The sequence below is a fragment of the Myotis lucifugus genome, unplaced genomic scaffold (genome assembly GCF_000147115.1).
Source record: "Myotis lucifugus unplaced genomic scaffold, Myoluc2.0 scaffold_380, whole genome shotgun sequence".
In the NCBI taxonomy this organism is placed as follows: Eukaryota; Metazoa; Chordata; class Mammalia; order Chiroptera; family Vespertilionidae; genus Myotis; species Myotis lucifugus.
Window position 1 is genome coordinate 1,046,395 of NW_005871428.1, and position 17,531 is coordinate 1,063,925.

Genomic DNA, 17,531 nt, shown 5'->3' on the forward strand with positions numbered 1-17,531 from the left:
TAAAATTGTAGGAATACATACACTTAAATGTAGAATTCTTGTCCTATTCCTTTATAGTAACATCCTACCTTAAAGAAGGCCATCTATCTGTAAAATGGCTAACATGGTTTAGATCCCAAAATGGGTAAAAGATAACCAGCTTTCACCAACACACATTTATAAAGCATACCCCCTGATTACTCTATAGACCACTTATAATTTAAAGAGCTAAGAAAGTAAGTCTAACTTTCTCACATATTTCTAGCTCCTAAACATAGTTTTCAAAGAAATACAAACAAACATGTACCCAACTTCTTTTAAAAGGGGATTTTACAAAGTTAAAATTATTTTAAGAAAAATAAATATAAAACTTTAAAGGGTCAAAAAAATGGCATATTCTCCCTAGTTAATCTAAACAAATGAGAGGTGCAATGAACATTTACCAAGTACCTAAGCTAGATACCATGTTAGATTCTCTCCTATTAGTTCATTTACTCTTCACAACAGTACTTTATATGGTAAGAAAACAGGATTGGAGCAGTCTTAATCATACATCTAGTAACCCAGGTAGAAAAGTTTAAGTTTTAAGGAAAACATGACTAATCTAATTAGATTATACTGACACGTTACTTAGAAGTAATCTGAAAACATATATGAACTTAATATATGTATTTTATAGCTATGTTCTAAAATGCATAGAAAAATATACAAAATTAAACATACAAAGACACTAATAACAAAGTGTTTTAGAATCTGGGGAATTTTTCCCCCTTTTAGCATCTTTCAATAACAGTGATAACATTCTGGTTTAAAAAGTGAAAGGATTTCTGGGTTAAAAATTTACTAAGTCTATTTACTAAATATTTCTCTTTAAAATATAAGACTGATATTACATGAACTCAATTTCCAAGGAACAAAGAATCTTTAATAATGTATATGCCCACCAATCATGCTATAAAATAAATTAAGTGACAAGAGAATCCAGTGACAAGAAAAATGGCATGACAAGTTTTCACAATACCTATACTTTAATGGACACTTCAGGAGCTGTTGTCTAATGAGGAGCCAGCCAAATAGATCATACCCCTATTATGAAGGTATGCATAATTATTTTGAAAGCCAATAGGAAATGATCTATGAGAGTGAGCTATAAAAGGTGTGTAACAACAGGTTTTGCATTAGCTTGTGATGACTGAGTTAAGAAGTTAACTAGATCACTGACGTGGAAAAATACCAGCAGAGGCAACTGAAGCAAGAGGCAAAAGTAAAATTGTAACCGGCTCCTGGAATGCTTTCTATGACATGCCATGACATATCTCTAACACCATGCTGGTGTTGTGACTCTATTTTAGTTGCAAACAACAGAACCATCTCCAGAAAAAGGAACAATCTTTCCAGAATCAAAGTGGGACAGATGACTAAGACTCAGGAAGGGCAGGACAGCTTAGAGCTCAGAAAAGGGACCTCCAGGGTCTTTTCACCAGAGCATCACAGAAATGACTAGCTAGCCCTGCTAAACGTCAGTGTCTGGGAGAGAGAGTCCAGTGGGCTACAGCAATACTAGATGCTGTGAGACTCAGCGATTCAATGGGTTACAGCCAGAGCACGGGCACAGCAAAGAGAGCCACTCCCCAAATAGAGAGAAACCACAAACTGGGCAATTATCCCAAAACTTACCTGCTATACTCTACCCCAGATTTCCTAACACATGATGTGTGCATTCCAACACAAGCAACCATTGCAAGGACACTACATATGATAAAGATTACAAAACTTATGAATTCCCATCAGTTTTAAGGAGTTTCATTAAACCAGACTATCTATCCATAACTTGTGGCATGGTGGGGGAAAAAGGTAAAGAAATTACTGCAGTAAGAAAGTGCTATTTCATAGACTTGAGTTTGAGAATGCACTTAGACAAGACATCATGAGGTTTGGGAAAAAGAATACATTAGAAATCATACAAGTTTACAAGTTATCAACAATATTCCCTGGTCGGGGGGCTCAGCTGGCTGAATGTCATCCTGTGCCCTGGAAGGTTGCTGGTTTGGTTTCTGGTCAGGACACATATCTGGGTTGCGGGTCCAATCCCCACTCAGGCTGGGGGTGGAAGGCAACCGATCAATGCATCTCTCTCTCTCAGCATGTCCTTAGGTGAGGATTAAAAACAATAACAAAAAACAATATTCAAGCATTTTAGACTGGTTTCAGATTGAAATTAGTTTAAATTGCAAACTTAAAAAAAAATCCAGCTCAGCAGGCATGGCTTAGTAGTTGAGCATCGACCTATGAACCAGGAGGTCAAGGTCGGATTCCTGATCAGGGCACATGCCTGGGTTGTGGGCTCAATCCCCAGGAGAAGGCGTGCAGGAGGCAGCCGGTCAATGATCCTCTCTCATCATTAATGTTTCTATCTCTTCCTCTCTATGTCTCTCTCCCCCTCTCTCTTCCTCTCTGAAATCAATAAAAAATATATTTTAAAAATATCCAAAGTACAGTTTTTTAAGTTAGATATGAGTACAATAACTCAGTAGTAGAAATTGTAAAAAAAAAGAAATCCCCCTAATAGCCACTGTCAGAGAAACTGAGCACTCTGAGTGTCCTTGGAGGCTTTAGAAATGACTATAACACTTCACACCTCCCCTCTTAAAATCATTCACACCGTTGTTATAAATGGCTGCTGGCTATCCATAATGAACAATCGGTCATTTATCGCAGAATACATGCTGTAGTAGTCACCCTCCTTATGGATCAGGGCTACAACACACACACAGAAACTGACATTTTAAAATTACAAAGTAAATAATAAACTGTCTTAAAGCAAATATCAATTTGTAAATTTCAAAGTAGTATATGAAAGTCAGGTAGGAACCCTAGTAAAGAACCAAACTCAGTTCCTCAAAAAAATATGGACCTGCCATTTGATCCAGTGATCCCACTTCTAGAAACCCTAAGAAACCCAAAACACCAAGCAGAGAGAATGTATGCACCCCTATGTTCATAGCAGCACAACTTACAATAGCTAAGAGCTGGAAAACAGCTCAAGTGTCCATCAGTACATGAGCAGATAAAAAAGCTGTGGTACATTTATACCATGGAATACTATACAGCAGTAAAAAAGAAGGATCCCTTACCCTTTGAGACAGCATGGAGGGACCTGGAGTGTTATGCTAAGTGAAATAAGTCAGGCAGAGAAAGACAAGTATCACATGATCTCACTCATATGTGGAATCTAAGTAACAAAATGAACTGATGGACAAAATAGATGCAGAGGCATAGAAGCATGGAACAGAATGCAGAATCTCAGAGGGAAGGCGGGGGAGGGTGGGTGGGTGGGAAGTGATCAACCAAAGAACTTGTATGTTTATAGGCATAATTCATAGATACAGACAACAGGGTGGTGAAGGCCTGGGGTAGGGGGCAGGAACGGGTTAGAAAGGTCCATGGGGGAAGAAAGAGGACATATGTAATACTTTCAACAATAAAGATTTAATTAAAAAGAAAGATTATAAAGGCTCACATTCTCTGGATGGGGAGATGTCAGCGTACATAGGTAGTTATTAGCGTGAGGAAGAGAGCTAGTTATTAACATAAGGGAGCAAAAGGGATTAAATCATCTTAATCTGGGAAGCTGGAGCAGGGAGCAGGGAGCCGCATTCCCACTGGCTGACTGGTCACCAGGCAGGTTCACACACTACAGGAAACTGCCAGAGAGGAGACTTCATCCTCAGAAGGGATAGGACCATCTCCCCAGGGTGCTGAGGCCCGGTCTGGTACCAGAGCGACGGGAGGAAACTCCTCGCTGGGCACATGCTCAAGAGGAGCGAGCTGCTGTAATGGCACTTGTGGACATGCTCCGTGGGAGTCAGGGTGAGGAGACAGGGCAGGACCTCGCCTGGGAACATGGGAAAGGCCATCAGATTGGAGAGAGGACAGGAACCCCCCCCCCCCCCCCGAGTTTGCTGGGAAAAGTCAGGAGTCCGGGTTGGAGCATGTGAATGGTGCCGGTCCTTGACCTGACCAAGAAGAGAGATGGAGGACTGCCAGGGCAGTGCTGTAGAGCCTGCCCACCCTCTCCGTCCCCGAACTCACAATAAAATCCTGCATCACATTTTAACTCCTCCATGCGGTGCCTTTGACCTTCCTTTCTCATGACACCACAAAAGAACTCATTTTTCACCAGCAACAGATTGACAGCTTGAAAAGTTCCAATGGCCTGCTCCCCTGTGAAATTGGTTAAAAGTATTTAAAAACCACCATTGAAAGCCTCTGGAAATGGTCCTGTAAGCAAAGAACAAATGAAGAAGCATCTCTCCAAGAAGTTCTACAAACATTTGGTAAGAGAAGCAAGTCTGGTATTTGAACCAAGACCACGCCTCCCTTACAACTTCAAGGTCAGTGGAGGAGACTCCATTCCAGACGGCTACAGCCAAGACACAGGGTACCCCTTTCCTCCAGCTTCCAGGTGAAGGGCTTTCTTCCCACGAACAGGACACCAGCATTTCTCATCCTGCTGCAAACGACCTATTATGAAGTGCAACCAAGAGGTGGGATCCCATCTTCAAGGCAGCCCTCAATAGTGGAAAGAAGGCTCTACTTGGGGGCAGTAAACTGAGAACACCTGAGTGCCCTTGCATCAACCTATGAGACAGTGGTTCCATGCCAGCAGAGGTAAGCCAAGAGCACTATCTAATCTCTACCTCCAACTGAGAGCTCAGTGTACATCTGGGTTTCACTCAGAGAGAAGTTTTCCATTGTCCCCCACCACCAGTTTAAGAGCCCTGGAGAAAAAGCAGGCAGTAAAACAGCTCCTAATCCCTCCCCAAATAAACTGACTTCATTTGTCACCAAGCCTAGGGCTTTCAGGCTAAGCATTTTCAAGAATACTGGAAGGTGTGGTGGAAGGCACTGGAAGGAGGGTCAAGACAACTCACTGCTGCCTTTATGGAAAGTGTTTCTGCAAGGATTCTCATATAGACCTAGTTTGCAGGAGAGAAGCAGAAAGTAAGACAGCTGGAAAAAACCATTCTGGTGTCAAAACAAGTATCAAACACAGACCTCAGAAACTATTCTGTCAAAGGAGCCAGAATTTGACTTAATTAGCTTGCTGATAAAATTATGCTGCAGGAAAATGGAGGCCAGAAGCAGGGGGATAAAATATTCGAAGTACTCAAAGAAAAAAAACCTGTCAACCAAGAATCCCATATCCAACAAAACCATCTTTCAAAAATAATTATCAAGCGTAAAAGAAATGAAAACTTTCTCAGATAATCATAAAATGAGAGAATTTGTCTAGCAGACACACCATAAAATAAATAAAGTTCTACAGGCCTAAAGCAAGTGACCTCAGATGGTAAACATGACCTCACATGAAAAAACAATGAGCATCAGTCATGATCTATAATAATAAAAGGGTAATATGCTAATTAGACCGGACGTCCTTCCTGACGAAGCCGGGTCCCGGGTCCCGGAGGAAAGCCAGTGCCGGCAGCCGGGGGAAGGAAGGCCCCTCTTGCATGAATTTTCATGCATTGGGCCTCTAGTGTACTTACAAAGGACAGTATAAACTCATGTTTTCTCCTTTCTTATTTTAATGGATTTAAATAGTAGCTGTACCGAGTAATATGTATATAGTGTAGAGTTGGGCCTGTAATATATAGATATGTAATATATGTATAACATATTTGCAGATAACACTACAAAGGAGGTGGATGGTAGCAGAGCTTTCTTAAACTAAGGACATTATTTCAGATGGTAAAGTAATAATTATAATAAGGTATTGTGAGATTTGTAACATTAACAGAGGTAATATGTATAACAATAATATTACATAAAGAGAATAAAGCTATATAGAAGTAGTATTTCTCTATACCATTGGAACTAAGCTACTATAAATCTGAAGCTGATTCTGGTAAGTTAAGATATATGTGGATGCCTTTACGGGTTTGGCTCAGTGGAGAGAGCGTAGGCCTGAGGACTGAAGGGTCCCAGATTCGATTCCGGTCAAGGGCATGTACCTTGGTTGCAGGCACATCCCCAGTGGGAGGTGTGCAGGAGGCAGCTGATCGATGTTTCTCTCTCATTGATGTTTCTAATTCTCTATCCCTCTCTCTTCCTCTCTGTAAAAAATCAATATATTTTAAAAAAGATATATGTGGTAAACCCTATAACTACGAAAGAAAGAACTAAAAAAGCATAGTGAACATATTATTAAAAAAATTTAAATGCACAAAAGCATTAAAAAATACCACTCCAGTTTGGCTCAGTGTATAGAGCGTCAGCCTGAGGACTCAAGGGTCCCAGATTCGATTCTGGTCAAGGGCATGTACCTTGGTTGCGGGCACATCCCCAGTAGGGAGTGTGCAGGAGGCAGCTGATCAATGTTTCTCTCTCATTGATGTTTCTAACTCTCTATCCCTCTCCCTTCCTCTCTGAAAATCAATAAAATATATTTTAAAAAAATACCACTACAATAATCTATTAATGGATACACAAGGGGAAAAGATGGAAAGTGTGACATCAAAAACATAAAAGGGGGGGGTATAAAAATAAAAATGTAAAGGTATGTTGTGTTAGAAATTAGGTTATCAGCTTAAAAGAGACTTATAAATATGTTATGTAAACCTCATGGTAATTCACAAAGCAAAAACCTATATAGACAAAAAGTAAATGAAAGGAATGAAAGCATACCACTACGGAAAATCTTCAAACCACATAGGAAGAGAACAAGAGAAGGAGCAAAGGAATTATAAAATAGCCAGAAAACAATGAACAAAATAGCAACAGTAAGTCTACACCTATCAATAATTATTATAAGTGTAAATGGACTAAATTCTCCAATCAAAAGACATACACTAGCTGAATGGATAAAGAAAGAAGACCCATCTCTATATGTTGCCTGTAAGAGACTCCCTTCAGCTTTAAGGACACACACTGAAAGTGAAGGGATAGAAAAAGATATTCCATATAAATGGAAAACGAAAGCAGGGATGGCTATATCAGACAAAACAGGCTTCAAGTCAAAAACTATAATAAGAGACAAAGTGCATAATATAATGATAAATGATATATAATCCAACAAGGTGTTAATTAACACTTATAAATATTTATGTACCTAACATCGGAACACCTAAATATATAAAGCAAATATTAAAACCCTTGAAAGGAGAAATAAGACAGCAATACAATAATAGTAGAGGACTTCAATACCTCATTTCAACAACAGATAGATCATGCTACTAAACTACCAATGGGTCAAAAAGAAATGAAAATATATCTTGAGGCATATGAAAATGAAAATACAACACACCAAAACGTATGGACATAGCAAAAGCAGTTTTAACAGGGAAGGTTACAGTGATAAATGCCTACATCAAGAAAAAGATCTCAAACAACCAAACTTTACTCCCCAATGAACTAGAAACAACAGCAACAAAGGAAGATTGAAATAACAAAGATCAGCCCTAGCCAGTTTGGCTCAGTGGATAGAGCGTCGGCCTGCAGACTGAGGGGGTCCCAGGTTCGATTCCGGTCAAGGGCATGTACCTTGGTTGCGGGCACATCCCCAGTAGGAGATGTGCAGGAGGCAGCTGATTGATGTTTCTCTCTCATCAATGTTTCTAACTCTCTATCCCTCTCCCTTCCTCTCTGTAAAAAAAATCAGTAAAATCTATTTTTTTTAAAAGAAAGAAATAACAAAGATCAGAGCAGAAATAAATGAAATAGAGACAAAAAGGTCAATAGAAAAAAAATCAATAAAACTTACAAACCACTAGAAAGTCAAAATTATAAACAAAAGATATTATAATTGATATCACACAAATAAAAGAACCTTAAGAGAGTAAGAACAATTGTAGCCCAACAAATTGGACAACACAGAAGAAATGAATACATTCTTAGAGACATACAACCTAGTAAGACTGAATCATGAAGAAATAGAAAGTGGAACAGACTAATTACTAATAAGGAAATTTAATCAGTTACCAAAAACATTCCAACAAGTCCAGGAATAGATGGCTGCTGAATTTTACCAAACATTTAAAGAATTAATACCAATCCTTCCAAAAAATACGAGAAAGTTACACATCCAAACTCATTTTATGAGGCCAGCATTACCCAGATACCAAAGCTACCATACAAGGACATGACAAGAAAACTACAGGCCAATATTCCTGATGAAATAGATGCAAAAATCTTCAACAAACCTAATCCGACAAAGAATCATACGCCATGATATAATGGGATTTATTCCAGAGAAGATTCAAGGGTGATTCAACTTCTACAAACCAATCAATGTGGCACACTACACTAATAAAATGAAAGATAAAAATAATATTATCTCAACAGATGCAGAAAAGGCATTTGACAAAATTCAACATCCATGCATGATAAAAACTCCACAAACTGGGTATAGAGGGAATGGTACCTCAACATAATTGATTTCAGAGAAGAAGGGAGAGAGAGAAACATCAATGATGGGAATCACTGATGGGCTGCCTCCTTCATGCCCCCTACCAGGGATCAAGCCAGCAACCTGGGCATGTGCTCTGACCGGGAATTGAAGCATGACCTCCTGGTTCATAGGTCGATGCTCAACCAGTCAGGCTGAAAGCTTTTATTCTAAGATCAGGCAGGTACAACAAGGATGCTCACTCTCTCCACTTTTATTCACTATCTAGTACTGAAAGTGCTAGACAGAGCCATTAGGCAAGAAAAAGAATTAACAACCTTCCAAAATGTAAAGGAAGAAGTAAAACTGTCACCATTTCCCAATGACATACAACATACAGAAAAGCCTAAAGACTCTACCAAAAAACTGTTAGAACTAATAAACAATTCAGTACTGTTTAGGGATACAAAATCAATACACAAAACCCAATTGTTTCTATCTACTAACAACTATCAGAGAAATGAAGAAAACAATCTCATTTACAACTGCACCAAAAAGAATATTCTTAGAAATAAATTTAATCAAAGAAGTGAAAGAGCTGTACACTGAAAACCATAAAACTGGTGAAAGAAATTGAACACATAAATAAATGAATAGATATTCATGCTCATGGATGGAAGAACTAAGATTGTTAAAATGTCCACATTACCAAGCAACCTATAGACTCAATACAATCCCTATCAAAATTCCAATGGCATTTTTTCACAGGAATAAAACAATCCTAAAATTTTCATGGAACCACACACACACCACAAACAGCCAAAACAATCTTAAGAACAACACTGAAGGGATCACACTTCCTGATTTCAAACTATATTAAAAAGTTATAGTAACCAAAACAGCACGGTATTGGCATAAAAACAGGAACAAAGATCAACAGAACAGAATAGAAAGCCCAAAAATAAACCCATGCATATATGGCCAATTATTTTATGACAAAGGAGGCAAGAATATCCAGTGGGGAAACTACAGTCTCTTGAATGGTATTGGGAAAACTGGATAGCTACACACACAGAGATCAACTAAAAATGAACTGAAAACTTGAATTTAAGACCTAAAGCTGTAAAACTCCTAGAAGAAGACAGCAGGTAAGCTCCCTGACAACAGTCTTGGCAATCTACGCAATAAACACGTGGGAAGACAGCAAACTACAAAGTTTCTGCACAGCAAAGGAAATCATCAACAAAATGAAAAGGCAACATAACGAATGGAAGAAAATACTTGCAAATAATATATCTGATAAGGGGTCCATAACCAAAATAGATATGAAAACCACACAACTCAACAGAAAAAAAAATAAGCAATCTGATTAAAAAATGGGCAGAGGAGCTGAATAGATATTTTCTCAAAGACATACAAATAGCCATCAGGTACATGAAAATGTGCTCAACATCAGCCATCATTAGGGAAATGCAAATCACAATCACAATTAGAGAGCACCTCAAACCTGTTAGAATGAATGTCATAAAAAATGCAAGATAACAAGAGGATAGGAATGTAAACTGGGACAGTCACTATGGAAAATAATGTAGAAGATCCTCAAAAAATTATGTTGACCTATGAACCAGAGGTCATGGTTCGATTCCCTGTCAGGGCATAAGCCTGGGTTGCAGACTCAATCCCCCATAGGGAGCATGCAGAAGGCAGCTGATCAATAATTATCTTTCATCATTGATGTTTCTATTTCTCTCTTCCTTTCCGAAATCAATAAAAATCTATTAAAAAAAAAAAAGATCCAGCAATCCAACTCCTGGGTATATACCCTAAGGAACTGAAAACAGGATATTGAAGAGCTATCCGTATTCCCATGTTTCCTGCAGCATTATTCACTAGTCAAGAAACGGAAACAACTTGTGTCCATCAACCGATGAATGGATAAGATGTGGTATATACATATATACATGGAATATTCAGCCAAAAAAAGAAGAAAACCTTACCTATTTTAACAACAAGGATGGAGCATGAGGGCATTAAGCTAAGTGAAATAAGCCAGAAAGAGAAAAACAAATACTACATGATATGCTTATATGTGGGATCTAAAAAAGAAGTCAAAAGCAGAGAAACAGATAGTAGAAAAGTGATTGCCAGGGGTTGGAGGGTGGGGGAGATAGGGAGGAGATGGTAAAAGGATACAAACTTTAGCCTGAAGGTGAATAAGGTCTTAGGACCTAATGTGTAACATGGTTACTATAGTTGATAACACTGTGTTGTATAATAGAAAATTTCTAAGAAAACAGAACTAAAATGTTCACACACACACACACACACAGGTAAGTATGTGAGGTGATGAATGCATTAACCAGACGGAAGGAATCCTTTGACAATGTGTATGTATACCAAATATCACAATGTACACTTTGAGTATCTTATATTCTTGTTAATCATATCTCAGTAAAGTTGGAAAAAATTTGCATATATGTCATGTCCTTCCCCCTCAAAAAAGACTTGAACCTTTTAAAAAATATGTTTTTATTGATTTTAGAGTGAGAGGAAGGGAGAGGAATAGAGAGGTAGAAACACCCATGAGAGAGAGACAGATATCAAATGGCTGCCTCCTGCACACCCCACTGGGGATTGAGCCTCCAACCTGGGCATATGCCTCGACTGAGAATTGAACCCGGGACCGCTTGGTTCATGGGTCGTTGCTCAACCACTGAGCCACACTGGCAAGGCTGAACCTTTTTAAGATGACTGAGTATTCCCAAAAGCACAATGGATAAGCTGATTTGTCCAGTACAAAATTCAATAACTAAGTGAATTACTCCAATTTAAAGACTCTCTTATTTTGCTATGATAAAAAGAAATTTGACCTAAAAAAAATTTAAATGCTACATTAGAAAATATTCACTTAATGACGATGTAAAGGAAGAACAGATTAACAACAAAAAGACACGAGACATATAGAAAACAAAGTAAATGGCACACTCCAACTCTTTCAATAACATTACCCATGAATGAACTTAGCAAGCCAATCAGGAGACAGATTTGATTAAAGAAATGATCCAACTTTGTTGATCACAGGAGACACACTGTAGATTCAAAGACAGAATATATGATCTTCTTAAGTACATATGGAACATCTCCAGATGAATCATATGCTAGGCCATAAAACAAACCTCAAGACCAGGATTAAGTAAATTAGAATTAATAGTAAGAAAAATGTTTGGGAATAATCTAAATATAAAATTCATAAAACAAGTCCACTTACTACTAATAAACATTAAAGAAAATAACATACTTATGGACAAATTTAACAGAGAAATGCAACATTTGTACATGGAAAACTAAAAATTGTTGAAACAAATTACAGACTTAAATAAAAAGACATCCCATATTATGGATCAAGGGACCTCATACTGTCAAGATGACATCACTCACCCAAACTGCTCTACGAATTTAGAACAATCCTACCAAAATCCCAGCTAACTTCTTTGCAGGAACTGACAAGTTGATTCTAAAGTACATATGTAATTGCAAGGACCCAGAACAGACAAAACACAATCTTGGAAAAAAGTGGGACTCACACTTCCTAACATCAAAACATACTCAAAGCACCATGGCACAAAGATAGACGTAGATTTGAATGGATTAGAATTGAAAGTCCAGAAATAAACCCATACACCCTATAATCAACAGATTTTTTTACCATCTAAATTTAAAATTAATTTAATTTTTATTACATTTATTGGGGTGAAATTGGATAATAAAACTATATAGGTTTCAGGTGTACAATTCTATAATACATTATCTATATATTGTATCATGTATTCACAACCCAAGGTCAAATCTCATTCCATCAACATTTATCACCCCTTTAGGCCAACTGATTTTTAATAGGGTGCCAAGACCTTCCTATCGGATAACTGGATAGCAATGTTCAGAAGAATAAAATTGGATCCTTATCTCGAAGTATACATAAAAATCAATTCAAAATGGATCAAATACCTAAATGTAAGAGCTAAAACTATAAAATTTTTAAAACAGAGGGGTAAATCTTCATGCCTGGATTTGGAAAAGGATTATCAGAGATGTCACTAAAAACATAAGCAATAAAAGAAAAATTGGATAAAGTGGACTTCAAATTTAAAACTCTAGTGCTTTAAAGGACACCAACGTGAAAAGACAAATCACGCTATGCAAATATTTGCCAATCAGTCATCTAATAAGGGGCTTGTATCCAAACTTAAAAAAAACCCTCTTACAACTCAATAATAAAAAAATACAGAGCCCAATTAAAAAATAAAGGATCTGCCCTAGCTGTTTGCTCAGTGGTTAGAGCGTTGGCCCATGGACTGAAAGGTTGTGGGTTTGATTCCCAGTCAGGGGGCATATACCTAGGTTGCAGGTTTGACCCCGGCCCAGGGTGCCAGCACATGTGGGAGGCAACCAATTGATGTCTGTCTGTCTGTCTGTCTCTCTCTCTCCCTCCCTCCCTTCCATAAAAATCAATGGGAAAAATATCCTTGGGTGAGAGAAAGGGGAGAGGGGGAGGGGGAGGGGGAGGGGGGAGGGGGGAGGGAAACATTCATGTGAGAGAGAAACATCATTAGGTTGCCTCCTGTACACAACCTAACCAGGAACCGAACCAGCAACCTGGGCATGTGCCCTGACGGGAAATCATACCTGTGACCTTTGGGTGCATGGGACCAACTGAGCCACACCCAGTCACAGGCAAATATTTGTTGTTGAAGCCACAAAATTTGTGTCACACTCTAAGACACCAATAGGAAATAATACACATCTTTTAGGTTTGGGCCCTGTAATCTGCACTGTTCACTTTAATATAACTGTACTCTTTTAACATCCTATTAGCTTCTAAAAAACAATCCACAATCTCTCTTTAGAAGCCATTTTAAACAGGCAAAAGAACATTAATCCAGAACTCAACACTTAAGAGTACAATTGGCACTCGCATACTAACTAGTAGTACAGCGAATTAGGATAACGCTTCTGGAGGGAAATATCTAAGAAAAGCTTTAAAATATCTTAGCCTCTTTATTCTGGTAACTCTCCTGGCAGATTTATAAGTAACAAAAAAAATTTTTTTTTTAGAAAAGGACAAATGTTTATGTTCAAAAATGTTCATAGCAGCTCCACTTATAACGACTAAATAGTCTAAATGTAAAAAAAAAATTAGAAAATTATTGAATAAGTAATGGTACATCATATTATTAAAAATTATGCTAGTGAGAACATTTAATGACATGGGGAAATACTTAGGTATAATCAGAAGAGAAGACAAAAATATATAGATACAATACATAATAAAATCTTAAGTAAGTTAAAACAAATACACCTATTATATACATGAGGGAGAATAAAAAATGCAAGAGAAATAATATAAAAAAGTTAACAGTCATTTCTGTAATAGGAGTATGGTAATTTTAATTTTCTCTTTAAGTATTTAAAATTTCCAAATTCTGACAACATGCACATTTATTATTTAGAATCCATCTCATTACAAACTAGTAGTTTAAGGTTCTAAAAGGTAAGCCTTTTGATGGTTATAACTGAATCATGAGGCCACCGTGGAGCTCCTGCTACTGTTTGCCAAAGAAACTTCTGATATTACATACTAAATATACTACAACAATATTCACATTATCAAGTAATTTCTACCTATCAAATAACACATTAATTAGAATTTAGTGTAAGTGTTTAAGGGTATACAAAAAAAATGAGTAATATCAAAATAACTAAAAGATAAGCCTTTCTCCCAGTCCATTTAGCTTTCTGATCACACCTGCTTCCTGACTCCACACTAGCCACACTAGCTCCAGGGGATTCCTTGAAGACATCAAACACAGTCCCATCTTAGGGATGTTATTCCCCCACATGGCCAAGTGGCTCTTCCCTCACCCTCCTTCAGGTCTTGATTCAAACGTCACTTTCTTAATAAGGCCTCCTGTACCTCCCTATTTAACACCAAAACCTGCCCTTCCTCCTGGCATCCTTCACCCTGTTCTACCTTTCTCTATAGTGTTTATCATCTTCCAACCAACTATATAATTTTAAAAAGTGGGACCTCATTTAGTCACTGATATGTCAAAAGAGCCAGACACAACAGGTGCTGAATAAATATTTATTGAATATATGAATATACTAATGACATATCAAAGAACAGAGTCAATAATACGATCTCTAACAATTATACCTACCACTTAAAAAAAACTGGACAATTTTCTGCACATGCATAATCAAGCAAAATACATGGAATACCAGTTCTTAAAAGAAAATGTGGCCATCTTTATCATTCCTATGTGTTTGTTTCAGTTTGTGTTTACCAAAACTCATAGCTGACTTATTGAAAAGTATCCCAACTTTATTTTGTTAACATTGTGCAATACAGATGATACAACCAGGGAAGCAAATTAAACAGTTTAAAAAATATGTCTGGCCCGGGCCCGGTAGCTCAGTTGCTTAGAACATCATCCCAATATGCCAAGGTTATGGGTTCAAGCCCCAGTCAGGGCACATACAAGAATCAACCAATGAATGCATAAACAAGTGGAACAACAATGAGATGTCTCTCTTCAAATCAATCAATAAGTAAAAAAATAATAAAAGTTAGGAATGAGTTAACAAAAAACTTTTACTCTCAATACTACAGAATACTGTTGAAAGAAATTAAATTAGCACTAACTAAAGAGAAAAAATATGTAATAGGCCAAATATGTTGAAATGCCATACACAAAATCCAGTACAACTCTGTATTACTAAGCAACAACAGCTTTTTAAATGACATGTGCTTTGTTATTTCATACATTGGAACAGCTCAAAGCCAAATTCTGATATAATTTTTGCAAGGTGATAGCCCTCAAACTTTCGATTTCAATAGGAATATCTTCAGTTTGCAAATGGTCACTGCTCCAGTAAGACATCATTTTGGGAATGCGGAAGCATAGTCAAATATCAAAAGCCTGGCCTATTTTCTCAACCAAGAACTGCCAAGAACTGCCTAATATCTGAAATGGGATCCAATCAGAAGTTAATTCCCTGTGATTTTGTAAATAACAGACTATCCCTACTTATTGTTAAAGCAGTTCTCTATAAACTTACAATTCTGTACCCCAGGGTTTGAAGCCTAAACCTGGTGACAGGGTCTCTACAACTCCAACATAAGACAGGTCTCACAGAATGCGAGGGAAAAGCTCCCCAGACGCCGTGTCGCCAATACCTCTGAGTGCCGGTCTACACTTCCCGTGTCTGATCCAGAGTGCTGCTCATTTACATCCTCCTCAACGTCTGACCCTGAGTCCCGTTCATCCTGCACTGGGGTAGCGCCACCATCATCTGCTTAAAAATAAAACAAAACCACTTCAGGTGTGAGATGGATGACATCTACAGGTGTAATGAACACGAATCAAGAATAACATACGAGGAAAGGTGACCACTGATGAAGCATAACTAATGATGCTAATGTTGTAAACAAGACAACGGTATCACACTCATAGAAATAACAACAATCATCCCATGGACTGTGACATAGACGGCAGAAAAAAATACACCATAAAAAGAATGTGAAGCTTAAGAAACTTAACTAAGGACCAAGTCAACAACCTCTAAGTAACAGTGTGCTCTGTAACTATTTCAACTTCCTTGATCACTGAGTCTATTGTGATCACAGCACTTACTTACCACCTCCTAATGGGCTGCAGGATTTGTCATGTCATGGGTTTAACGTGGCTCTTCCCTCACCTGAATGCCAGCGCCACCACAGCAGGGATGTGGGTTCCCTGGGGAGTGCTGGCGCCCTGCACTGCCTGGTGCCTGGTGCCCAGCATGTGCTTAGGATGAGCTCACAGGGGATCTCCTTAAAGAAACATGTACTATGCGATCACAAAATGGTGTCAATGAGCTGCTACCTCCCTTTAACCAATGCTTTAAAAACATAAATTAAAAGTGTATGGAGAGGAATTTAGGGCTGTTGCAGGATATGGGAAGACTTGGTTGGAAGTTTAGTAAAAATAAAAATGAATCTTTTTAAATGAAGCAGTCACCTACAGGAAAACAAAAAAGTTGCATAAGAGTGGAATCACTATCATATAAAAAGCTACTCAGCCAAAGAGTAAAGAATATGTCGTCATAATAAAACCGGTAATTTGGAAATTTAACACTGAGCAGTGAGGGCAGGGGGAGAAGAGGGCGCTCAGGATGCAGCCCTGTCCTCCCGCAAGAGGAGGCCACACAAACGCCTACAAATGGAGCAACAGGAGAGCGGGAACCAGGAGACCAACGCCAAAAAAAAGGATGTAAGGCTAGGGAACTGCGATTCTGCATGCCTTTCAGCGCTTCATCTCTATACAGGTATTACATACAACTGCTTACCTAAGCAACAGTGTGAAACCACAAATGAGCTGAAAAACTATTTTGAAAACATTTACAGAAAAGCAGCAGTGCATGCTTAGCAAAGCGTTTGTCGTCTTAACTATTCTCCCAACTCAGAACAGGAAGGCGGTTCGGTCAGGCCGGGAATTACTGAGGCGCTGGGACAGGGGACAGCCCACGGGACCGGCACAAAGGCCCAGCCCACGTCGCGTTTCCCCCCAGGTCCGGCGCCCCGGCCGGCACCGCGGGGAGGACCCCGGAGAAGATGCGGGAAACGGGACTCCCAGACACTCAGACCAGGGCCTCGGCTTCCCGGCCTGGAGCCCAGGGCTGCGGGGAAGCCCGGCCCGCCCGCCACCGGGTGCTCAGGAGCCCTCCACTCGGAGCCGGCCCCGCGCCCCCGGGCCCCGCTCAGCGAACCCTGACTCTGTCCACGGAAGGGGCTCCCCTCTCCCCCAAACCTTCGCGGACCCGGAAGACAGCTCTCCCTCCTCCCGCGCCCCCGCCCGGCCAGGCCCGGCCCCACCTGACTGGTCGCCGCGGTAATAATCCGGGTCCATGGCAGGCGGCCCCCGGCGGGAGTGTCCGCGCCCGCGCCGCCCCGTCACCTCCTTCCCGGTGGAGTGACCCCCCCACCCCGATGGCGCGGTCCGGGGCGCGGAGGTTCCCGCCCGCCCGGGGGCCGGAGGGTGCGGAGAGCAGGACTCGGCCTACGCACCCGCCAAGAGGGCCGCCGGCCGGCGGTAGGACTAAACAGGCAGGAGCGCTGGCTTTA

General features: G+C 39.4%; 1 protein-coding gene across 11 annotated transcripts in view; it reads right to left on the reverse strand.

The window, feature by feature from the left end:
• Positions 1–17,453, reverse strand: part of IWS1 (IWS1, SUPT6H interacting protein) — a 44,306-nt gene extending 26,853 nt beyond the window's left edge. For 3 of the 11 annotated variants that reach the window (XR_001350918.2, XM_023765143.1, XM_006101709.3), the window contains exons 1-2: positions 17,283–17,451; positions 15,606–15,724 (exon numbers count right to left, since the gene is read on the reverse strand). Coding sequence is in view for 7 of the 11 variants with exons in the window: in XM_023765143.1 (XP_023620911.1) it covers positions 15,606–15,724; positions 17,283–17,316 (153 nt within the window). In the remaining 4 variants the exon portion in view is untranslated. Of the gene's footprint in view, positions 1–15,605; positions 15,725–17,282 lie in introns of all 11 variants that reach the window. The other 8 variants (XR_002832369.1, XR_002832370.1, XM_023765144.1 and 5 more) reach the window with 5 other exon arrangements.
• Positions 17,454–17,531: the final 78 nt, after the last annotated feature.